General features: G+C 41.5%; 1 protein-coding gene across 1 annotated transcript in view; it reads right to left on the bottom strand.

The window, feature by feature from the left end:
* c4h21orf58 (chromosome 4 C21orf58 homolog) overlaps nt 1-26,282 on the bottom strand; it is a 97,809-nt gene that overhangs the window by 12,051 nt on the left and 59,476 nt on the right. Inside the window, exons 6-7 of the mRNA XM_069934044.1 lie at nt 15,920-16,059; nt 82-311 (exon numbers count right to left, since the gene is read on the bottom strand). Of these exons, the coding sequence (XP_069790145.1) occupies nt 82-311; nt 15,920-16,059 (370 nt within the window). The remainder of the gene's footprint in view (nt 1-81; nt 312-15,919; nt 16,060-26,282) is intronic.

Below are 26,282 nucleotides of genomic sequence, written 5' to 3'. Positions count from 1 at the left end.
AGATTAAGAAATACAAAGTGGGAAAGGAAGACGTAGGATTTGCACAAAAGTCATGGACATTTTGTGCTGAACCTCACTCACGTTTGTATGGCAGGCAGAGTTACTGTGGGACCCATCAGGTGTTGAATGGCAGGCTGCTGTGCCACAGGTTTGAACGGTAGCATAGATGCCCAGAGTGGGTGTCCGATTGGTGGAAGAGCAGGAGGAAGCACAGTAGGTGGTCCCTGGGAAGAATAGTGATGATGGTGGTGCACGGAAGAAGGACGAGGCTTTTCTGCTTTCACCACAAGAGGCACAGATGAGTCAATATGCTGTGGATTGGGGGAAAAAATACACGAGTCTGAAAGCACACAGAAAAACTTTTTGGTCAATGTAACCATCTTTAAGCAAGCAAAAATATCAGTGAGATTAAAATGGTGCCTGCATATTAAATCAGGTAAACAAATCTTTATTTCAGTAGACTCCTCTTTCGATATCCCTAATTGGACAAATTAATGTTATTAAGAAGAATATTTTACACACATTTCTATATATTTTTCAAGCTATTCCAATTTTTGTTCCAAAACCTTTTTTTGACTCACTTGATTCTATTATATCATCATATATTTTGAAAAATAAATGTCATCATTTAAATAAAATTTATCTCCAAAATCTGTAAAAGAATGGAGGTTTGGCTCTACACAATTTTAGATTCTATTATTGGGCTGTTAAGATTCGTCATATTTTAGTTATACTAGGATAACAAAACAGGTGGCCCAGCCTGGATTGAGTTGAAGCTGAGAAATGTTCTATTGTTTCTTTACTTGGAGCATTCTTGCCTTTTCCTTTTGGTGAAACGATTGATAATCTAGTGATTACTTGGCGCATCCTTGCTTTTTCCTATTGGTAAAAAGATTGATAATCTAGTGGTCAAACACACGATTAGGATTTGGTTTCAGTTTAGAAAAATTTTTAACTCAATAGATTTTTTCTTGCTAGTCCTATTCTATCGAGCTTTTCAACCTTCTTTGAAAGACTATGCTTTACAGGAATGGTTTAGATTAGATATTAAATGTTTTTATGATTTAATTTTTGATAATAATCTTGCTACATTTGAGCAACTTTCTACCAAATTTAATTTACCCTATTCTCATTTTTTTTAGATATTTGCAAATGAGGGACTTTCTCCATTTTCAACTATCAAACCTTTCCCGGCTCCTGTTATGAATTTGATAGAAACAATTTACAATCTACAACCATCTCAGAAAAGGTTAATTAATATCTGTTGTATATGACGCTTTTTTTTAAATCAAGGCAAACCACATTGGACAAAATGGGAGCAAAACCTCCAAATTTCAATTTCTGAAGATTCTTGAAATTCCACTTTTAAGTTGATTAATACATCTTCTCTATGTGCCCATCACTCACTATTACAATTTAAAGTTGTGCATAGAGCCTATATGTCAAAAGTTAAATTAGCTCATATTTACTGTAATATCAGCTCCCTTTGTGTCAGAAGCAAGAATGAGGATGGTTCACTAATTCATATGTTCTGGCCTTATCCGGCCCTCGTCAAATATTGGGAAGAGGTTTTCCATACTTTATCAACAATTATTAATGCAAATTTAACACCAGATCAATTAATAGCCTTATTTGGAATGGCTGAATAGATGAAATTGTCTTCATCTCAACTTCACTTCTCTTATTGCAAGACGAGTAATTTTGATTAGATGGAAAGATGCTGTCCCGCTCACTCATAATCAATGATTACATGATATGATGTCATTTTTAACTTTGGAGAAAATAAGATGTTCAGCAAATGTTTTAAATTTAAATTTTTCTAATCTTTGGGGCTCCTTTTTTAATTACTTTCATAACCTTTAATGGGAATGATAATTATGTAACTTGCGATTCTCGTGGATTTGCATTTCTTCTTATTTACACTAGTAGTGTACTTTTTCTTTATATTGCCTTGCAACTTTAGAATGGTTTAGGGCTTGGATTATATTATCATATTTTTAATTTTTTTTCTCTCTTTTCGGTTTTATTTTCTTTTTTTCAATATATCCTTGTGTAGTGACACAAGTTCCAGCAAACTGGCTACCGAACATTATGGTGGCAAGATGCGGTGACGTCACTGGGTCATGTGATGCAAGGTTTTTAAAAAGGTTGCATGCATCTGTAAACAGTTCTGTTTGAACTTCTTCTCAACTGTGTCTCATTACTCTCTCCTCTGAAATTAACCACTGAGACATCAGTGGTTACAATTGGTGGCCCCAATGGGCCCAAAACAAAATTTTGGACCAGCGATGGACAGCGCTGCAGTATTCCTGAAACTGCCTGTCTTCTGGACGTTGCAACCTGATGTCTGGTTCGGACAGGCAGAGGCACAATTCTACATCAGAAAAATAAAGGTGGATGCCACCAATTATTACCATGTGATGAGCACCTTGGACTAGAACACAGCCAGCTGCATTGTGGATTTCCTTCTGGAACCACTACCACACAGCAAGTACAAAGTACTGAAAGCATTCCTCCTGCATATTTACGAGCTCTTCCAGCATGAGCGAGCTGCGTGGCTCCTCCACATTGATGGCCTGGGAGGCTGCACCCCTTCAGCTTTGAACAGCTATTTCTAGAGCATTTGCCAGTACACATCCGCCTCATGTTATCCAATGAGGATTGCAGCGACCCTCGAACAGCGACTGCACAGGCGGACATCCTGTGGTGCATAAAGCAGCAGGGTGTGGAGGAGGAGTCACGTGATGGAGTAGTGGCCAGACGGTGAACTCCAGCCTTCTCCAGAAAAGTCGGGAAAAACAAGGGAAAACACAAAGGCACAGAAATAAAAGTTAAAGAAAAGTGAGTATAAAGGTGGAAAAAAGATGGCGACAAAAAAAGAAAAATCAAAATCAACGGTAAGAAGAGAGGAAGAGAAGATAACGGAGGAAGAAGGAGAAGGCCTTACCTGTTCGAAGAGGCCCGCTGTGGAGAGAGAAGCCCGCTTTCTCAGGTCGGTAGAAATTGGACTACAAAAATGGCTCGCTGAGCCGAGTAAAAGTGCGCAACCGCGCATGAATAAAAACACACCGACGGGAGGGGGGACCAGCTGGGGAGTCGATCTCCACAGCCGGCAATGACAGCTGCAGAACACCTGCAGCAAGAAGAGAACACAGAAGACAATGGAAACAAGAAAGAAAAGAAGAAAAGGGCAACAAACAAACAACAGATGGCCAACCCAGAGGAAGAAGAAGAGGAAGAGTACAGTGAAATAGAAGAAGAAGGGAAAGGCAAGATAAAGGATATACTTTCTCTTGTTAGAGGACACATGGAGTCATTTAAAGAATGGCAGACACAGGAATTTAATGATTTAAGAAGAAGAATAAACAACACAGAAGAGAAAATGAACAAAATAGATATGACCTTAACAGAAATGGGAAAGAAAATGGACAAGATGGAAGAGCGGGCAGTAGCAGCAGAAATGGAGGTAGAAGACTTAAAAAAGAAATTGGAGGAATCTAATAAAAAAGCTATAGAGACACAAGAACTGTTAGCTCAGAAAATAGATATAATGGAAAATTATAACAGAAGAAATAACATAAAGATAGTGGGCCTTAAGGAAGATGAAGAAGGCAAGAATATGAGGGAGTTTATAAAAGATTGGATCCCTAAGACCCTAGGATGTCCAGAACTACAGCAATAAATGGAAATAGAAAGGGCACATAGAGCATTGGCCTCTAAACCACAACCACAACAAAAACCAAGATCTATTTTAGTAAAATTCCTAAGATATACTACAAGAGAAAAGGTACTGGAGAAGACAATGGAAAAAGTAAGAGAGGGCAACAAACCACTGGAGTATAAAGAACAAAAAATCTTAATTTATCCAGATATAAGTTTTGAACTCCTGAAGAAGAGAAAGGAGTTCAATACAGCAAAGGCGATTTTATGGAAGAAAGGGTATAAATTTATACTAAAGCATCCAGCGGTATTGAAAATATTTATTCCAGGACAACAAAACAGACTATTCTCGGATCCAGAAGAAGCACGAAAATTTGCAGAACAATTACAAAAATAGACTGAGGGATGAAGACGGGTAATGAGAGTAAAAATGATCACGATTGATATGTATGTGGGTAAAGAGGTATAAGAGTGAATAGATACAATGTGCATACGTGAATGTATCTGTACTTAGAGGAAAATATAGATAGTATAGACAAGAATTAATAAGGGAAGGTAATGGAATAGAGAGAATAAGGAGGGAATTAAAAGAGTGACCTTTGTTACATATGAAAAGCGAAATCTTTTCTGGGGGGGGCTGGGTGGGGGGGAAAGCGGTCACTGCAAAATCAGTTGACGCTTGCGAGTGAATTCGCAAACCCAAATGGAGAGGGGAGATGTGGTTGTCCGACAAGGGATAAAGGACAACTCAGGAGGGGAAGGGGAGATTGGGGATAAAGAAGATAAAATAGGAGAGTAAGGAAAATGTTTGATATTGTAGGAATGTTGTCTTATAAAGAGTTTAAAATAAGAAAACAGAAATGGAAAAGGAGGAAAGGTAATGATGGAAAAACGGAAAGAGAAGATAAACAAAGTATAAAATGGCTACGCTGAACTATATGACTTTAAATATTAATGGAATACATAACCAAATTAAAAGGAAGAAACTACTAAATTTACTGAAAAAGGAAAAAATTGATATAGCATTTATCCAAGAAACACACTTAACTGAATTGGAGCACAAGAAATTAAAGAGAGATTGGGTAGGACATGTAACAGCAGCATCGTATAATTCAAATGCAAGAGGAGTGGCTATATTAATTAGTAAAAATGTGCCATTTAAAATAGAAGAGGAAATAATAGATCCAGCAGGGAGATATGTTATGATAAAATGTCAGATATATTCGGAGTTTTGGAATCTACTTAATGTATATTCACCTAACGAAGAAGATCAAAAGTTTATGAAAGATATCTTTTTGAAGGTAGCTAATACGCAAGGGAACATACTAATAGGAGGGGATTTCAACCTGAATTTGGATTCAAATATGGATAAAACGGGGAAAAAAATTAACAGGAAGAACAAAGTAACCAAATTTATAATTAAATCAATGCAAGAAATGAAACTTTTGGATATATGTAGGAAACAAAACCCAAAAGAAAAGGAATACTCATACTACTCGGCTAGACATAAAACATACTCAAGAATAGACCTATTTTTGTTATCAGCTAGTATGCAGGATAGAGTAAGAAAAACAGAATATAAAGCTAGAATACTATCGGACCATTCACCCTTAATATTGACAGTAAAGCTAGAAGACAGCCCTCCAAGAATGTATAGATGGAGATTAAACCCCATGCTACTTAAAAGACAGGATTTTAGAGAATTTATTGAAAAACAATTAAAAATGTATTTTGAAGTAAATACGGAATCAGTGGAAGATAAGTTTATACTATGGGATGCAATGAAAGCATTCATTAGAGGGCAAATAATAAATTATGTAACCAAAATGAAGAAGGACTATAATCAGGAAACAGAACAGTTGGAAAGGGAAATAGTAAATATAGAAAAAAAATTAGCAATGAAGGAAGATACAACTAAAAGAAGAGAATTGGCGGATAAAAAAATAAAATATGAAACATTACAAACGTATAAGGTAGAGAAGAATATAATGAAGACAAAACAGAAATATTATGAACTAGGTGAAAAAACGCACAAAATCCTAGCATGGCAGCTTAAGACAGAACAAGCTAAGAAAGTGGTATTGGCATCAAGGAAAAAAGACAAACAAATTACATATAATCCAAAAGAAATTAAGGAAAACTTTAGAGAATTCTATGAACAATTATACCGAACTGAAAACGAAGGGAAAGAAGGGAAAATAGATGAATTTTTGACTAAAATTGAACTACCAAAACTATAAATAGAGGAACAAAATAAATTAACAGAACCATTTGGAAATGTAGAAATACAAGAGATAATAACAAAAATTACCAAATAATAAGACACCAGGGGAGGATGGATTTCCAATAGAATTCTACAAAACATTTAAAGACTTATTAATTCCGCCCCTCCTGGATGTAATCAACCAGATTGATGAAACACAAAGCTTACCAGATTCATGTAAAACAGCAATAATTACAGTAATACTAAAACAAGGGAAAGATCCACTCTCACCAGCGTCATATAGACCAATATCTTTGCTAAACACAGATTATAAGATAATAGCGAAACTACTAGCAAACAGATTAGCAGAACAGGTACCGAAAATAGTAAATTTAGACCAAACTGGATTTATCAAAAAAAGACGCACCACAGACAATATTTGTAAATTTATTAACTTAATTCATGCAGTACAAGGAAATAAAGCACCTGCAGTAGCAGTTGCTTTAGACGCAGAGAAGGCCTTCGACAGAGTAGAATGGAATTATTTGTTCAAAGTATTGCAAAAATTCAGTTTACCGGAGAAGTATATTAATTGGATTAAAGCTTTATATAAGGGACCGTTAGCGAAAGTGACAGTAAATGGACATGTATCAAAGCAATTTAACTTAAGCAGGTCAACGCGGCAGGGATGCCCACTATCACCTTTATTGTTTGCGCTAGCTATAGAACCACTAGCAGAATTGATAAGAATAGATAATAATATAAAAGGAATAAAAATAAAAGACAAGGAATATAAAATCAGTCTATTTGCGGATGATGTTATAGTGTACTTAACAGAACCAGAACTATCAATAAAAGAATTATATAAGAAATTGAAGGAATATGGAGAAGTGTTGGGTTACAAGATAAACGTAAATAAAAGTGAAGCAATGCCTATGAATAATGCGGATTTCTCAAAATTTAAGAAGGAATCTCCATTCAGATGGCAAATGCAGGCAATAAGATACCTAGGTGTACAAATAAACAAAAATCTAGGCCAATTATATAAACTCAATTATAATCCACTAATGAAAAAATTACAGGATGATTTAGAGCATTGGAAAGATCTACCACTAACACTAATAGGAAGGATAAACTGTATTAAAATGAACATTTTTCCAAGGATATTGTACTTATTTCAGGCATTGCCAATACAACTGACAGAAAAATTCTTCAAAGAGTTAAAGAAAATAATAAGGAAATTTTTATGGAGAGGGGGGAAACCGAGGATAGCACTAGATAAACTAACAGAATGGTATAAACAAGGAGGCTTACAATTGCCAAACTTTAAAAATTATTATAGAGCCGCACAATTAAGATACCTATCAGATTTTTATCAAACAAGGGAAAAACCAGACTGGACGAGATTAGAATTAGATAAAATAGGGGAAAAGATACCTGAACACATATTATATAAATGGGATGAAAAATTGGTACAACATAGAACTTCTCCAGTATTACATCATCTCCTCAATATTTGGAAGAAGATTCATGTAGAAAGAAATAAAACAAATTACCAATTACCAAAACTAATATTGACACAAAATAAGCTACTCCCTTTTACAATAGATAACCTTTCCTTTAGAGAATGGGGAAAAAAAGGGATTAAAAGAATAGAAAATTGTTTTTCAGGAAGTAGATTCTTATCCTTTGAACAAATGAGAGATAAGTACAATATAACTGGAGATACAGCGCTGGCATATTACCAACTGAGATCCTACTTGAAGGATAAATTAGGAAGCAATTTGAGTTTGCCAGAGGGAAGTAACCTTGAATATGTGATTACAGATACAATGTTAATCAAAAGATTTATAACAAATATGTATATTAAACTGCAAGAAAAGGAGAATGAGGAAACAAATGGTAAAACTAAACAAAAATGGGAACAAGATTTAAATATAAAGATAAAAAAGGAAACATGGGAGAATTTATGTTCGGGAACGATGAGAAATACAATAAATACGAGGCTACGTATGATACAATATAATTGGTTACACAGACTATACATTACACCTCAAAAGTTAAATAAATGGGACCCAACAGTATCTGATAGATGTTTTCGATGTAAAAAAGAAATGGGAACAACAATTCATGCAATCTGGACATGTGAGAAAGTAAAAAAAATTTGGGAAGATCTAAATCAGATATTAAATAAAATAACAGAAAACAATATACCAAAGAATCCAGAGATCTTCCTCCTAAGTAACATAAAAAACAAAGAATTTGGAATTGATTTGGAGGATGCACAAAAAAGATTTGTTAAGATAGCTCTAGCCGTAGCAAAAAAATGTATTATGTCAACCTGGAAATTGGAAGATAATTTGAAAATACAACAATGGTATATAGAAATGAATAAATGTATTCCATTAGAAAAAATAACATATAGTTTAAGAAATAATATTGAAATATTCGAACAAATATGGGAGCTTTACATTAAATACAATAGCGAAAACCTACCGGGGACAAACATTACCTAAGTTGATGGAAGGAGAAGGAAAGAAAAGAATAGACTCAGTGGAATTTCTGGTGTATTTTTGTTGAATGACAACATTGTCTGACTGGTTTAATGTATCCTAGATTGTATACCTAAAATGGATGAGGGGGGGGGGGGGCGTGGGGGGCTGGCTTGGGAAGAGGGAGGGGGGGGGGGAGAAAAAGTCACTGTATATGTGTGAAAAAGAAAAAGTGTATATCATGGCTAATGTGATTTATGGTGTGAAAAATAAAAAAATTTTTTTAAAAAATTTAAAAAAAAAGCAGCAGGGTGTGAAACCCATCAAAATAAATGCTGTGTAACGCTCCAAGGCACCGAACCTTTGAGTCCCAACGATGAGAACATCCGTTCCACTGGACAGATGTGACTCAGAGACCAGCAACTGGTGCTTCTATCACCAACGTTAGGATGCTGGTGCCTGTAAATGCTGTACTCCTTGTGGTTTCTCAGGAAATGCCCAGATTAGCCGTCGATAATGGCTATGATGGCTGGCCACGAAAACAACCTGCTTTACATCTGCTCTTGGGGTGAAAATTCCTGTGGACGCTGGTTTGGAGGTTAGCGTCCCTCCTCCTTCAGGATTTGACACTCATACCAGAGAAGCAGTTCCAAATCTCACGGCTGTAAATAACAGCACTATCTATACATAGATGACAAGATCTGTGGCTTGAAATTCGACGGCAGCAAGTTTACATGGAATTTCACACTTTCTGCCTTATCCCGAATGTAGCTGAGAGGAGACTTTCCTCTGCGCCCAATCCCTAATGGTGGATATGAAAGGACGCATTTGGTGGACAGCACGACTTTCCAAACCTTCTGCCTTGGAAATTCAAGGTTACCCGCCCTGCACTTGCACGCCCTCAAATATACGAAGAACGAATTCACCACGATTCGCCGTCACTTCCTAGTTCTCCAGTGCTACTGCGAAATATGGTGTAAGCCACCATATTTTGACCCAAGGACCGCCTGTATATGCCAGAGCCCAACGACTGCTGCCTGAAATGTTGTGCCTTGCGAAAGCAGGAGTTCGCTAAAATAGAGGAGTTAGGCATTATACGCAGGGCAGATAGCCCATGGGAGTCATTGTTGCATATGGTGCCCAAAGTCACAGGAGGCTGGAGACCCTGCGGCAATTACAGATGCCTAAGTGTCGCAACAACAACAGACTATCCTGTGCCCCACATACAAGAGTTTACAGCAAATCATTACAGGGCCAGGATTTTCTCAAATACCCATTAACCCAGAAAACGTGCCTATGACAGCAATTGTAAAGCCATTCAGCTTTTTAGAATTTTTGCGGATGCCCTTCGAGCTGAAAAATGCTGTGCAAACTTTTCAGAGCCTGATGGACGCAGTCAGACATGACATGGACTTCACTTTCATCTACTTAGATGACATTCTCATTGTCAGCCACACCCACGTGGAACACGCAAAACAACTGCGTTTACTCTTTAGCTGCTTGCTAGACTTTGGGCTCACAGTTAATCCCGCAAAGTGCCAGTTTGGACAGTCGACTATCGAATTCCTGGGACACAGAATCACATGCAAGGGCGTGGTTCTGCTACCTGCTAAAGTGGAGGCAATCATGAGATTCCCAAAGCCATCAATGCTCAAGGGTTTCCAAGAGTTCCTTGGGATCATAAATTTTTACTGCCATTTCGTTTCTGCTGCGGCACATCAGTCAATCAGAATTTATTTGTCATTTTTAAAACCATAAAACAGCAATAAAAATGAGATTATGTTTCTCCAGGTCAAGGTGTTATTTCATAACATAATACTATACATAAGACCAAACATAGGAGCTGGAAAAATGGCACCGTGACAAGGGGCCACTGCAAGCAACTGCTGCGCAGCCATTACAAACCACGGCCGCCATCTTGTCCCAGCCTCCCGATTACAATTTTAACCCTTACAAATTAACAACATAACATTACAATAGACTTACAAACAAACTACATCAATAGATTACAAAAAAAACAACAAACGACACATGTCACGAAGCCCCTTTTTGACCTGATGTCTCAAAATAAAAAAAAGAACATTGCTGGACAGAGACAACTATCCACTAGCATTCTTCAGCCGACACCTTCGCCACGCAGAAACCAAATACAGCACCTTCGATAAGGAGGTGCTGGCGCTTTATCTGGTGGTCAGGCTCTTTCAGTACTTCTCGAGGGCAGAGACTTTACGGTCTTTACAGACCATAAACCATTAACTTTCGCTTTCGGTAAAGCTTCAAACCTTTGGTCAGACCATCAGTAGTGTCACTTATCCTACTTCTGTGGGTGCTACTAGGCATCAGAGTCATTATCACCAGAGCTGATCTATGGAGCACCTCTGGGTCATCCCTGGAGAGTTTGTGCCACCTCCTCGTGGACGGGAAGACCACTCATCAGTGACACTGTGCAAGCTGTGGGAGCAGGTAGGGATATTAGCTCCCATACCAGCTTCTTGACATGGCACACAATCTTCCTTCATTCCCAAGGAACTTAGAGATTGTGAGTATGTTTTCGTCTGAAGGGGCGCACATGGATCACCCCTACAAACACCGTAGAAAGGACTGTATAAAGTGCTACGAAGCTCTCAAACATTCACAATGCACCCGTTAAAACCTGCACACATTGACTTAGAATGGCCTGTGCCACACCCAACAGTTCCATGGTGTGGTCGGCCGCCAAAGAGAAATTAACTGGACCTTTCTGAGCCAGTTTGGGGGGGAGGGGGGGAGCACGGTTATGTTGCAGCATCAGCAAAATTTAAGGTATATTACACTTATTCCCTTCCACCAAATCATTAATGCACATTTTGAACAGTTGTGGGTCTGCAGTGACCCTGTGGCACCCATCTAACCACTGATTGCCTACCAGAGAAACACCCATTAATCCAACCTCTCTGCCTTTACGAGGTGAACCAATACCTCTTTCCATGCATTATTCCCATATTGACCATGAAGCACCCATTTATACTGATTCTCTGCTCATCCCATTCTATTCTCCCACATTCTCATCAACTCTCCCCAATTCTACATTGGGGTAATTTACAGTCACCAGAATACTCTCTAGCTCACACATGTCAAACTCTGGCCCGCGGGGTATATTTGGCCCGCAAGATCATATCAAAAATGTATTAGAGGTGGCCCGCTGGCCGCCGCGCCAGTATAGCGCATGCACAGTAACTGCTGTGTCCCAGGGTGAGAGAGAGAGAGAAAAATCCTGGTCCTTGAAAAGTAGTGGTGGGTGGTTTTATAAACACGCTGTCGTGTCCCCCCACCCACCCCCCCACAGCAGCGCTGCCTAGCCGGTGTCAGGGGAAGCCAAGGCCGCTTCCCAGCGCCCGGAACCCCAGTGGCACAGCGTTTCTTGGAGCTGCAGATGGAGTCGGGACGCCGGAGGGAAGATTGGGGCTCCCCGCCGGGCGATGGGGGCGCCAGCCGCCCTGCGCCTTCCCACCGGACCAGCGGCGGGTGCCCGAAGTACATGTGGAGAGTGAGGCTGGTCGGGCAGGTAGGGTGGAACCCCCCGCCAATCTCGGGAGTGGCGTGGGCTGGATCGGGATTAGCCGCGCTCACCTGCTCCTCCACCGCTGACTGGAATCCCAGCGCGGTCCTGAGCGCGGAGACTGCCCTGGAAAGGTCCTGGGACACCGGCACGGAAAGAAAAGGGGGTCCGGGAGAAACTCAGCAGGTCAAGGGGGGTCCAGGAGAAACTCAGCAGGTTAAGGGAGGTCCGGGAGAAACTCAGCAGATCAAGGGGGGTCCGGGAGAAACTCAGCAGGTCAAGGGGGGATCCGGGAGAAACTCAGCAGGTCAAAGGGGGGTCCGAGAGAAACTCAGCAGGTCAAGGGGGAGGGGTCCGGGAGAAACTCAGAAGGTCAAGTGGAGGGCGTCCGGGAGAAACTCAGCAGGTCAAGGGGGGTCCGGGAGAAACTCAGCAGGTCAAGGGAGGTCCGGGAGAAACTCAGCAGGTCAAGGGGGGTCCGGGAGAAACTCAGCAGGTCAAGGGAGGTCCGGGAGAAACTCAGCAGGTCAAGGGGGGTCCGGGAGAAACTCAGCAGGTCAAGGGGGGTCCGGGAGAAACTCAGCAGGTCAAGGGAGGTCCGGGAGAAACTCAGCAGGTCAAGGGAGGTCCGGGAGAAACTCAGCAGGTCAAGGGGGGTCCGGGAGAAACTCAGCAGGTCAAGGGGGGTCCGGCAGAAACTCAGCAGGTCAAGGGGGGTCCGGGTGAAACTCAGCAGGTCAAGGGGGGTCTGGCAGAAACTCAGGGGGGGCCTGACCGCGCCAGGACCGTTGCCCACTCCCCCTCCCTGCCGCAGGCCGACCCGTGACTCACGGTGACGGGGCCGCTGATCCGCCAAGATGCCGCCCTGCAGCGAGAGCCGATGCCCCCACACTGTCGTTGTCCAACCCGATCGCCCGCAAACCCCGCCCTCCCGCACACAGGCCTGAGTAAGTATTATGAACTTTAATCTCAGGATAAAACGATCCTCCAATAGTTTCATGTCACAGTGATAAATATATTCCTGGTTAAAAATGGTCCTGCACCTGGATACAAGCTCATTAGGCATAAAATTTGAAAAGTGTGTAAATCAAAGGATATCTGTACCAATGGAAAAAGGGCATGGCAAATAACCCTGCTAGAGTTCATGCCCACAATCAGTCACCCATTTGATTGTTTCAGGAATCATGTTATTCTCCCACATTCTCAATAGTCCTCAGATTTTACTAATCGACAGCACACTAGCAACATTTGACAAATCCTCTATAGAGAAATATTATTTATTGAATATTTTATTTCTCATTTGTTAATGCTTCTGGAAAGAGTTTATCCAAAACTATTATTAAACATTTATTTTAATAAGAAAAAGTTTAATAGTACATATGTTGAAAGAAAACATGCAGATGTTGTTGAAAATTTTCAATAAATATTTAGTTCGGCCCTCGACTTATTCCAAGTTTTTAATTTTGGCCCTCCGTGAATTTGAGTTTGACACCCCTGCTCTAGCCCCTCATGTTTTCAGAATGTTGGAGGAAATTAGAGTACCTGGGAAAGCCAATGTAGTCACAGACACACACACACACACACACACACACACACACACACACACACACACACACACACACACACACACACACACACACACACACACACACACACACACACACGAGGAACTCAGCCGGATGTGCAGTGTCCAGAGGAGGTAAAAATATATTACCAACATTTTGGGCCTGGGCCCTTCTTCAAGGAATAAGCAAAGAACAGGAAGGCATCAGAATAAAGACTGTAAACTGGTAGTGGGAGGAGTCCAGACAAAGAAAAGGTGTTAATTTGATATGATAAGAGGAGAGGCGAGAATTGATTTTGGCTCTATGAAAGGATCAGTAGGAAAAGGAAAGAGAGAAAAAGACAGACAGTCAGATCTGGGGGGGAAAGGAGACAGGGAGAAGAAGAGAGGGCTGTTAATGGAATCTGGTCTCAGCACCCTCTGACCCGTTAGCATTAACATCAACTTCTCCGGTTTCATTAAACCCTGCCCCCTTCCCCATTTTCTTTTCCCCAGATGTTTCTCTCTCTTCCCTTTTCCCTCAGTCTCCTTTCACAGAGCCAAAATCAATTCTTACCTTTCCTCTTGTTATTTCCAATTAACATCTTTTGTTGGTCAGCATTCCTCCCCCTCCCATTCTTCAGTCTTTATTCTGACACCTTCCTGTTCTATGCTAATAACTTGAAGAAGGGCTCAGGCCCAAAACTTCAGTGATATATCTCTACTTCTGATGGACACTGTGAGACCGACTGAGTTCCTCCAGCATTTCTGTGTGTTTTTACCACAGCTACAGAAGCAGAGACCAATAACCAACCTGGAACTCTGGAGCTGAGAGGCTGCTATGCTGTCTCAAAGCTAAACTTTACCTGCTTGTCTCATTGAAGTCTGGATTTTTGATTAGTATTTCATTACCAAAGAATTAAGGTGCATTAACAGTTCAGGCTTCAAGGCTAACAGATGTACTTGTCTGAATTCCTGATGAGCAATAGGTTGTCAATGACATTAATGCCAAATGTGTTTTCTGAACAGGCTAAACAAAACCTATAACCATATATAAAAATTATAGCACAGAAACAGGTCAACTTTGCCCTTCTTGTCCACCTAACCCCACTGACCTACCCTCAACCTTTAAACCTCCATTCCTTTCCCATCCACATATATATACAACTTCTCCTTAAATGCTAATATTGAGCCTGCCTCCACCACTTAGTCCGGAATCTCATTTCACACATCCACCATTCTGAGTAAGGAAGTCCCCCCTCATGTTTCCTCTAAACATTTGCCCCTAACATTCAGCTCATCTTCCTGTTTGTATCTCTCCCTTTCTTAAAGGAAAAAGCCTCTCCACATCAACTCTCTATACCACTAATAATTTTAAATACCTCAATCAAATCCACTCTCAACCTCTACACTTCAAAGAATAAAGAACTAACTTATTTAACCTTTCCCTATAACTTAAGACTCTGTAACCCCAGCAACATTCTAGTAAATCTTCTTTGCACTCTCTCCAATTTTTTTATATCTTTCCTATACTTTGGTGACCAAAATTGTACACATTACCCCAAATTTTGCCTTATACAATTTTAACATAACATCCCAGTTCCTATACTCAATGCTTTGATTTATAAGGGCCAACATACCATCAGCTTTCTTCACCACTCTATCCACATGTGACTTCACCTTCAGGGATCTATGTACCACTATTCCTAGATCTCTTTGTTCTACTGCATACTTCAATGCCCTACCATTCACTATTTATGTCCTATTTTGGTTAGCCCTCACATTTATCTGCATTAAACTCAATCTACCATCTTTCAGCCCACTCTTCTAACTGGCCTAAATCCCTCTGCAAGCCTTGAAACGCTCTTCACTATCCACAGCTCCACTTATCTTAGTATCATCCGCTTATTTACCAATCCAATTTACCACCCCATCAACCAGATTATTAATGTATATGATAAATACTGAACCCTGAGGCAAACAACTAGTCACCGACTTCCAATCTGACAGTTATCTACCACTAATCTGGCATCTCCCATTCAACCATTGATGAATCCAGTTTACTATTTCACTGATAATACCTAATGATTGAACCTTCCTAACTAACTTGCACTGAGGAACCTTATCAAAGGCCTTACGAAAGTCCATATATACAACATCCACTGCCTTACCCTCTTCCTAGTAACCTCCTCAAAAAATTTGATAAGATTTATCAAACATGATCTTCCCCTCACAAATCCATGTTTACTGTTCCTAATCAAACTCTGCTTATGCAAATATTTATATATACCATCTCTAAGAATACTTTTCATTAACTTACGATGGGGGAACTGATGGGAATGTGTGGAGAATAAAATGAGATCAGCTGAAACGGATGGTTGATGGTCTCATGAATTCAATGGGTTGAAGGGCCTGTTCCCTCGATGTGAGTCTCAGTGACTCTAGCTATAAGAGGAAATGAGGTTAAAGATAAATGTTCTTACCTGCCCGTGAGGCATCACAGGACTGCCAGAAGAATTTCCAGGCTGGGAGAATGCCATTGGAGGCAGTGCCTTCAACATCATATTGTGCATAATTATCTGATGCATTTGAGCATTTTGCATTAACATCAGTTCAACCATATCTGTGAACAAATGAGGAAAAGATAATGCTGTGAGAAAGGTAAGTATTGGAAGGATTTTTTTGAAGAATGGAACACACTGGGTTGGAAAACATATCTCATGAGGAAAGATTGAATGAGTTGGGACTTTTCCCTTTAGAGTGATGGAGGATGAGAGGTGACTTAATAGAGGTGTACAAGATTATGAGAGTCATTGATAGAGTGGACAGCCAACACCATTCCCCCAGGTCAATAGCAGAAGACATTTGTTTAACAAAAGTGTTGGAAAGTTTTGGAGAGACATCAGAGGCAATTTTTTTTTACAGAGAGCAGTGGGTGCCTGGAATGCATTACTGGGGGTGATGTTGGAGGCTGGTACAACAGGGATATTGAAGAGAGACAGGCACATGAATGTAAGGAAAATAATAGGGGAGGGAGGGTTAGATTGATGTGGTGTAGGTTTAGATAGGTTGACACAACACCTTGAAGTGAAGGGGATGTACTGTGCTGTGTGGTTCTACGTTCTATAATTTAATATCCTTCTATTCCAGCACTGCAAAGCAAATGCAAGAAACTTCATCACTAACCTTTTCTGCATCTCAAGGATTATCAGACTCGGCAGCTGGTGAATATCAGGAGCAGGGCTTTGTAATCGGAGTGGTTAAAAGATCAGCAGAGCAGCGATTGGTTGTAGTCTGGGCTGCAGAGAGAGCCTGCAGCACATAAAAAAAGAGCTCAACCAGAGCAGCCATTGTGGGACAGGGATTTTGATTCAAAATGTTCAGTGAGCAGAGGCTGAGGAGAAGATGCAGGAGCAAAGGCAAGGTAAGGACAGATTCTTCTCACTCTTTGCTCTTTAATAGATAGTGGGAATGACATGCAGAATGTGGATAGTCAGGGAAGTCATCACTAGCCCTGGCTACTACACCTTCAAGAAATGCATCCATCTGGGAGGAGTCACGTGATGGAGTAGTGGCCGGACGGTGAACTCCAGCCCTCTCCAGAAAAGTCGGGAAAAACAAAGGAAAACACAAAGGCACAGAAATAAAAGTTACAGAAAAGTGAGTATAAAGGTGGAAAGAAGATGGCGACAAAAAAAGAAAAATCGAAAGCAACGGTAAGAAGAGAGGAAGAGAAGACAAAGGAGGAAAAAGGTGAAGGCCTTACCTGTCCGAAGAGGCCCGCTGCGGAGAGAGAAACCCGCTCCCTCAGGTCGGTAAATAATGGACTACAAAAATGGCTCGCAGAGCCGAGTAAAAGTGCGCAACCACGCATGCGCGAAACTTCGCACATGCGCGATGCGAATGAAAAAAAACACACCGACGGGAGGGGGGACCAGCTGGGGAGTCGATCTCCACAGCCGGCAACGACAGCTGCAGAACACCTGCAGCAAGAAGAGACCACAGAAGACAATAGAAACAAGAAAGAAGAGGAGGAAAGGGCACCAAAGAAACAACAGATGGTCAACCCAGAGGAAGAAGAAGAGGAAGAGGAAGAGTACAGTGAAATAGAAGAAGAAAAGAAAGGCAAGGTAAAGGATATACTTGCTCTTATTAAAGGATACATGGAGTCATTTAAAGAATGGCAAACACAGGAATTTAAGGATTTAAGAAAAAGAATAAACAACACAGAAGAGAAAATAAATAAAATGGAGATGACCTTAACAGAAATGGGAAAGAAAATGGACAAGATGGAAGAGCGGGCAGTAGCAGCAGAAATGGAGGTAGGACTTAAAAAAGAAATTGGAGAAATCTAATAAAAAAACTAAAGAGACACAAGAACTACTAGCTCAAAAAATAGATACAATGGAAAACCATAACAGAAGAAATAACATAAAGATAGTGGGCCTTAAGGAAGATGAAGAAGGCAAGAATATGAGGGAGTTTATAAAAGAGTGGATCCCTAAGACCCTAGGATGTCCAGAACTACAGCAAGAAATGGAAATAGAAAGGGCACATAGAGTATTGGCCTCTAAACCACAACCACAACAAAAACCAAGATCTATTGTAGTAAAATTCCTAAGATATACTACAAGAGAAAAGGTACTGGAGAAGACAATGGAAAAAGTAAGAGAGGGCAACAAACCACTGGAGTATAAAGGGCAAAAAATCTTCATTTATCCAGATATAAGTTTTGAACTCCTAAAGAAGAGAAAAGAGTTCAATATAGCAAAGGCGATTTTATGGAAGAAAGGGTATAAATTTATACTAAAGCATCCAGCGGTATTGAAAATATTTATTCCAGGACAACAAAACAGACTATTCTCGGATCCAGAAGAAGCACGAAATTTGCAGAACAATTACAAAAATAGACTGAGGGAGGAAGACGGGTAATGAGAGTTAAAATGATCACGATTGATATGTATGTGGGTAAAGACAAAAATAGACTGAGGGATGAAGACGGGTAATGAGAGTAAAAATGATCACGATTGATATGTATGCGGGTAAAGAGGTATAAGAGTGAATAGAGACAATGAGCATACATGAATGTATCTGTACTTAGAGGAAAATATAGATAGTATAGACAAGAATTAATAAGGGAAGGTAATGGAATAGAGAGAATAAGGAGGGAATTAAAAGAGTGACCTTTGTGACATATGAAAAGTGAAATCTTTTCTGGGGGAGGCGGGGTGGGGGGAAATAGCGGTCACTGCAAAATCAGTTGACGCTTGCGAGTGGATTCGCAAATCCAAATGGAGAGGGGAGATGTGGTTGTCCGACAAGGGATAAAGGACAACTCAGGAGGTGAAGGGGAGATTGGGGATAAATAAGATAGAAATAGGAGAATAAGGAAAATGTTGGATGTTGTAGGAATGTTGTCTTATAAAGAGTTGAAAATAAGAAAACAGAAATGGAAAAGGAGGAAAGGTAATGATGGAAAAACGGAAAGAGAAGATAAACAAAATATAAAAGGGCTACGCTGAACTATATGTCTTTAAATATTAATGGAATACATAACCAAATTAAAAGGAAGAAACTACTAAATTTAAATGAATAAATGTATTCCATTAGAAAAAATAACATATAGGTTAAGAAATAATATTGAAATATTCGAACAAGTATAGGAGCCTTACATTAAATACAATAGCGAAAACCTACCGGGGTCAAACATTACCTAAGTTGATGGAAGGAGAAGGAAAGAAAAGAATGGACTCAGTAGAATTTCTGGTGTAATTTTGTTGAATGACAACATTGTCTGACTGGCTTAATGCAACCTAGATTGTATACCTAAAATGGATGAGAGGGGGGAGTGGTTTGGGAGGAAAGGGGGGGGGGAGAAAAAGTCACTGTATATGTGTGAAAAAGAAATAGTGTATATCATGGCTAATGTGATTTATGGTGTGAAAAATAAAAAATTTAAAAAAAAAGAAAAGAAATGCATCCATCTGCAGTTCCTGTATTAGGGAATTGGAGCTGGAGCTGGATGAATTCTGGAGCATTTGGGAGGCTGAGGGGATGATAGACAGGAGTTACACCTCTGATGCAAGAGAGGGAAAGGGGACAGGTAGGCAGTGCAGGGCACTTCTATGGCCACTTGCCTTATTAACAAGTATACCTCTTTGGACACTGCTGGGTGGAATGACCATCTGGGCCAGGTAGCAGCAGACAGACCAATAGCATTGTGCTCGGCTCAGAAGGGAAGGATAAAGTCGGTTAGAGCAATAGTCGTAGGAGACTCAGTAATCAGGAGAACAAATAGGATATTCTATGGCTGAAAAAGAGACTCCAATATACTGTGTTGCCTCCTGGGTCCTTGGTCCAGGATGTCTTCAAGTTGCTGCAAAATATTCTTAAGGGGGAGGTGATCAGCCAAAGATCATGGTACATATTGGTACCAATGACATAGGCAGGAGTAGGGCATAGGTCCTCCAAAGTTAGGAAAGAGGCTGAAGAGCAGGACCTCCATGGTGGTAATCCGTGGATTTCTCTCAGTGCCACAAGTCAGGGAAGGTCTGAACAGGAAGAAACTGCAGAAAATGTGTGGCTGGAGATGGGGCAGGATTTTAAGTTCTTGGATTATTGGAACCTTTTCCGGGGAAGGGATGACCTATACAAGTGAAATGGGTTGCACCTGAGGATTAGTAATGTGGTGGTGGTGGTAGACGGGGGAGGGGGGAACGAGGACAACTTGATTCACAGTGGTGAGGAGACAAAAGTGAAGAAGTAGAGGAAGAAGTGGTTGGGGCACAAGTAGAAACACCTGGTCAGGAATGTGAGTGGAAGGACAGGCAGATAGGGGAAAATTTCAGCCAAGGCCATGTGTTGTGATGCATAGGGACATAGAGTCAAATATAATAAATACAGGGCTAAAGGTTTTGTATTTAAAAACACGCAGCACAAGAAATAAAATGGATGACCTAATAGTACAGCTACAGATTGGCAGGTATGATGTTGTATCTGTCAAGGAGTTGTGGCTAAAGGATGAATATCAATGGGAACTGAATGTGCAAGGATTGAAAGGATAGGCAGATAAGCAGACAGGGCGGTGTGGTTCTATTGGTAGGGAACAATGTTACCTCATTAGAAAGAGGTGACATAGGATCAGAAGGTATAGAATCATTGTGGGTTGAGTTAAGAAATGGCAAGGTTAATAAGACAACCTTGGCTGTTATAGATAGACCAACTGTAGCTGGGAATGTGAACTACCAATTACAAATAGAAAAGGCATGTCAGAAGGGCAATTTTATGGTAGTCATGGGGGATTTTAATATACGAGTAGATTTGGAAAGCCAGGTTTGGACTAGGTCTCCAGAGAAAGATTTTGTAGAAAGCCTATGAGATGGCTTTTGAGAGCAGCTTGTTGATGAGCCCATGAGGGGATCAGCTGTATTGGATTGGGTCTAATGACCAAGAGGTGATTAGAGATCTTAGAATAAAGGAATCATTAGGGGCAATGATCACAATATGATTGAGTTCAATTTGAGATTTAACAAGGATAAACTAAAGTCAGGTGCATCAGTATTTCATTAGAGTAAAGGGAATTGCAGTGTTATGAGAGAGGAATTGGAAGGAGGCATAGTGAGGAAGAACAGAGCAACAATGGATGAAGTTTCTGCAAGAAATGGGAAAGGTGTGGGATTTTTAAAAAAGGAAAATTTCAAATGGTAAATATTGCAACTGGTTGACAAGGGAAGTCAAAGCCAATGAGAAAGCAAACCTGAGTGAGAAGATAGAGGATTGGAAAGTTTTTAACAACTTACAGAAGGTAACTTTAAAAAAAAACTCATAAGGAGGGAAAAGATGAATTATGAAAGTAGGTTGGTAAATACTATCAAAGAAGATGCAAAAAGCTTCAAATATGTAAAGAATAAAAGAGAGGTGAGAGTAGATATTTCAAATCCTGTTAATTCTATCCCTGTGATGTTTCCTTTACTATTGAATTTTGGGAGTTTTTCAGGATCTAAACTAATTTTTTGTAAAAGTGAATTATTCCCAATAAACTCGCATGATCTTATTTATAATAATATTGCCATTTAAGATTGTTAGAGTATTTTATTTATTTGGGTGTTAAAATCACTTGGAAAGTTGGATCTGTTTAAATTTAAAATTTTCTCCTTTGTTAGATTTTGTGAAACAATGTTTTACTAGATGGTCCCCAATGACTTTCTCTTTGGTTGGTTGTGTTAATGCTGTTAAGATGATAATATTACCTAAATTTTATACTGATTTCAAGCTGTCCCAATTTTTATTTCAAAATCTTATTTTGATAATGATTCTAAGATTTCATCTTGTATTTGGAATGGTAAGGGGGCCAGATTGAATAAGCTTTTTTAAAGAAACCTTAGAAGGATGGTGGCATAGGTTTACTGAATTTGAGATTTTACTATTGGGTAGTTAATATTTTCTATATTATTTATTACTTTGATAAACATGATCATCTACTCTAGGTAGATTTGGAATTGAAATCTGTCCAAAATTGTTCCTTTGCTTCTCCTTTAGGACCAGCATTACCTTTTAGACTATTTAACAATGGTGTGAAGCAAGGCTGTGTTCTCGCACCAACCCCCTTTTCAATCTTCTTCAGCATGATGCTGAAACAAGCCATGAAAGACCTCAACAATGAAGATGCTGTTTACATCCGGTACCGCACGGATGGCAGTCTCTTCAATCTGAGGCGCCTGCAAGCTCACACCAAGACACAAGAGCAACTTGTCTGTGAACTACTCTTTGCAGACGATGACGCTTTAGTTGCCCATTCAGAGCCAGCTCTTCAGCGCTTGATGTCATGTTTTACAGAAACTGCCAAAATGTTTGGCCTGGAAGTCAGCCTGAAGAAAACTGAGGTCCTCCATCAGCTAGCTCCCCACCATGACTACATCTCCATCGGGCACACAAAACTCAAAACGGTCAACCAGTACCTCTTCAGTGGATTGCAGTATGGTAGTCTTCAACTGATTCCAGAATCACAGTGCGGCTTTCGCGCAAACAGAGGAACTACTGACATGGTCTTTGCCCTCAGACAGCTCCAAGAAAAGTGCAGAGAACAAAACAAAGGACTCTACATCACCTTTGTTGACCTCACCAAAGCCTTCGACACTGTGAGCAGGAAAGGGCTTTGGCAAATACTAGAGCGCATCGGATGTCCCCCAAAGTTCCTCAACATGATTATCCAACTGCACGAAAACCAACAAGGTCGGGTCAGATACAGCAATGAGCTCTCTGAACCCTTCTCCATTAACAATGGCGTGAAGCAAGGCTGTGTTCTCGCACCAACCCTCTTTTCAATCTTTTTCAGCATAATGCTGAACCAAGCCATGAAAGACCCCAACAATGAAGACGCTGTTTACATCCGGTACCGCACGGATGGCAGTCTCTTCAATCTGAGGCGCCTGCAAGCTCACACCAAGACACAAGAGAAACTTGTCCGTGAACTACTCTTTGCAGACGATGCCGCTTTAGTTGCCCATTCAGAGCCAGCTCTTCAGCGCTTGACGTCCTGCTTTGCGGAAACTGCCAAAATGTTTGGCCTGGAAGTCAGCCTGAAGAAAACTGAGGTCCTCCATCAGCCAGCTCCCCACCATGATTACCAGCCCCCCCACATCTCCATCGGGCACACAAAACTCAAAACGGTCAACCAGTTTACCGATCTCGGCTGCACCATTTCATCAGATGCAAGGATCAACAACAAGGTAGACAACAGACTCGTCAAGGCAAATAGTGCCTTTGGAAGACTACACAAAAGAGTCTGGAAAAACAACCAACTGAAAAACCTCAGTGCCGTTGTCATAGCCACACTCCTGTTCGGCTCCGAATCATGGGTCCTCTACCGGCATCACCTACGGCTCCTAGAACGCTTCCACCAGCGTTGTCTCTGCTCCATCCTCAACATTCATTGGAGCGACTTCATCTCCAACATTGAAGTACTCGAGATGGCAGAGGCTGACAGCATCGAATCCAACTGTGCTGGGTAGGTCACGTCTCCAGAATGGAGGACCATCGCCTTCCCAAGATCGTGTTATATGGCGAGCTTTCCCCTGGCCACCGTGACAGAGGTGCACCAAAGAAGAGGTGCAAGGACTGCCTAAAGAAATCTCTTGGTGCCTGCCACATTGACCACCGCCAGTGGGTTGATATCGCCTCAAACCGTGCATCTTGGCGCCTCACAGTTCGGCGGGCAGCAACCTCCTTTGAAGAAGACCGCAGAGCCCACCTCACTGACAAAAGACAAAGGATAAAAAACTCAACACCCAACCCCAACCAAGCAATTTTCCCTTGCAACCGCTGCAACCATGTCTGCCTGTCCCGTATCAGACTTGTCAGCCACAAACGAGCCTGCAGCTGACGTGGACATTACCCCTCCATAAATCTTCGTCCGCGAAGCCAAGCCAAAGAAAAGAAAGAAAGTGGACACCGCTAAATTCCACCATGGGGTCCAGGGATGCATATGAATCAGTAGACATTATCCAACTTCCACCATGAGGCCCAGAGATGCAGTTGTCTTTTGTTGGTTGCAGACTTTTGGGAGACCTTGAAAATAATTAAATCATTTGTTCAAAGAGAGATCTGAAGTAAACAACTTTTGGTTAATATAAGCCATGGTCCCACTGCTGAAGTTTGAGACTTTCCAAGAGATGGCAACATCTCTCAGCAAGAAGAAGAACTTCAAGATTCCAACCAACGATCCGGACCGGGGAGGTGGAGAAGCTGCTACTGGTGCCCAGACAACCTACAAGTGTGCAGTTGTCACCTTGCTTTGGCAGTTGGGACAAGCCCAGGCATTGATAAGTATAATTGGGAAGGTCTTGCATATTGTAGTGTGAATTCAGTTTTAGATTTAGAAATAAAGCCTTGTATAAACTGAACTGCTCTCGGTGTGTGTGTGTCTATTTCGGTAGCTCAAACACTATGACCAATCTAAAACGAACAAAATGAGAGGTATAAGTTTACCCAAGACGATTGGCGCAGTGAGCAGGGTTGGTCTCAAGATGTTTTGCCGAAAGAAAGAGGTGAGCCCTGAGCAGTTCTTGATTCCGGGATGGACTTCCAAAGACGATGGGTTTGCCATGTTGGCCAATACCCTGCATTTGTTGGGACCACCCATTAGTTGGGATGAGAAGTTAGACCCATCAAGTGCTCCTCTGGGAGAGCGGGTTGCCACTCTCCTTCGAGAAAGTAAATTTCCTGGTAAAAAGGGGACGGTTTTTATCTGCTGGCCACAGCCTTACGCCACTCCGTTCAGCGTGAAGCAGAATTAGTTCAGCGGGAAGTAGAAGCTCAGCTTAAGAGAGCGACTAGAGGAGGAGCTAGAAGCCCTGCGACAATGCTGTTCCATGATGAGTGAGATTGTTTGCACCAGTCAGGACCGAGCCAAAGAATGAGAGGATAAGCATGTCCAAACGATCTGCTGTAATATTAAACTCCGGCAGCAGCTCGGTGCAGATAAAGAAAGGCATGGAGTAGAACCCGATCCACATCATATTTATGCCATGATAAGGAATGGTGACGATCCTGATGTAATTGATGAATGGGCGGGAATATCTGGAAAGATGACCATGGTAATAATGCAGATACTCCTCAGCATGTGCCTAACATACTGCCCTCTCCACCTGCTGTTCACACCCGCCCCATAAAGCAGCAGACTTCCCAAACAGACGAAAGGGGAGATGATGTAAGGGAAGAGAATGAAGGGATAGATACCCCGATCTCCCAAGAGGACCCAGGGGAAAATACCCGAACCCCTGCTTATGCTCAATGGCCCACCCCCTCTACAGGATGGCCTGGGCCTCGTCCCGTCCACTGGGCAGAGGACCCTGTGGGCCAAAGTGGGAGCAGGGGTCAAGAGCAGTCAATGATCCGTGACTTCTCTATAAAGAGCTGGCTGCCATTGGAGATCTATATAGGCAAAAGGCGGGAGAAACTCTGGCAGCCTGGCTCCTGCGTCTTTGGGAGCAAGGAGGGGGTAACGTATATTTAACCCCTGAGGAATTGTTGGGATTAGGAACATTGACTACTGATACCCGGGTCATTGCTGAGCTGCGGGGTAAAGGAAGAGAGGTGGATTACTTACTTGCCACTCTAGGGGATGTCTTGCCACGAGTATACCCATCACCAGTAGATTGGGATTTACATTTACAGAACAATTGTGGCACCCCAGAGGAGGGTATAGCAGTAATTCGTCAACAGGCCCTGGCCTCTGCCTTGTATGCAGGGCGTTTGAGGCTGTGGGTACATGGGGGGAGCCCTGATGAAGAGATATTCACGGCTGGAATGCATACCAGATTGGTTCGTTCCACCCAACCCACTGTACGGGGACTGGTTCTCTCTGTAACTAGTCCGCTAATTGGGCACCGTGTCTGAGGCGGTGCACGCCTTATCTGGGCTTAGAGAATTGGAGTTGCGAGGTAAAATCTACTCGCATACAACCCAGGTTAAATCAGACAAGCAGGATGAAAAGAGAGGGGCTGCTGCTAATAACGGACCGACAAGAAAAGACCTTTTTCTAACCTTGTTAAAGTTAGGCCTACCTAAAAGTGATATTGATGGGAAACCTACTGCAGTCCTTTATGCCCTTTATAAGAGGAAGGCAGGGGAACATCTACCCCAGCTGTTGAGTCCTCCTGGCCCAGCTGTGCCTTCTGCTCCCACTGCTGCTTCCACTGAGCCAGGTTCTCTTGCTCCAGTTATCCATGATGAGATACAACAAATGGATAAAAAGGCTCTTATGGATAATAGTGGCATGTGGGCCTGGAAGCCCCCAAATCCTGCTAAAGCATGAGGGTGTGGGCAGGGCCCCTGTGTCTACTCCAT

The sequence above is a fragment of the Narcine bancroftii genome, chromosome 4 (assembly GCF_036971445.1).
Source record: "Narcine bancroftii isolate sNarBan1 chromosome 4, sNarBan1.hap1, whole genome shotgun sequence".
Classification (NCBI taxonomy): Eukaryota; Metazoa; Chordata; class Chondrichthyes; order Torpediniformes; family Narcinidae; genus Narcine; species Narcine bancroftii.
Note: the sequence above shows the minus strand (reverse complement) of the source record. Positions and strands in the feature narration are given on the sequence as shown.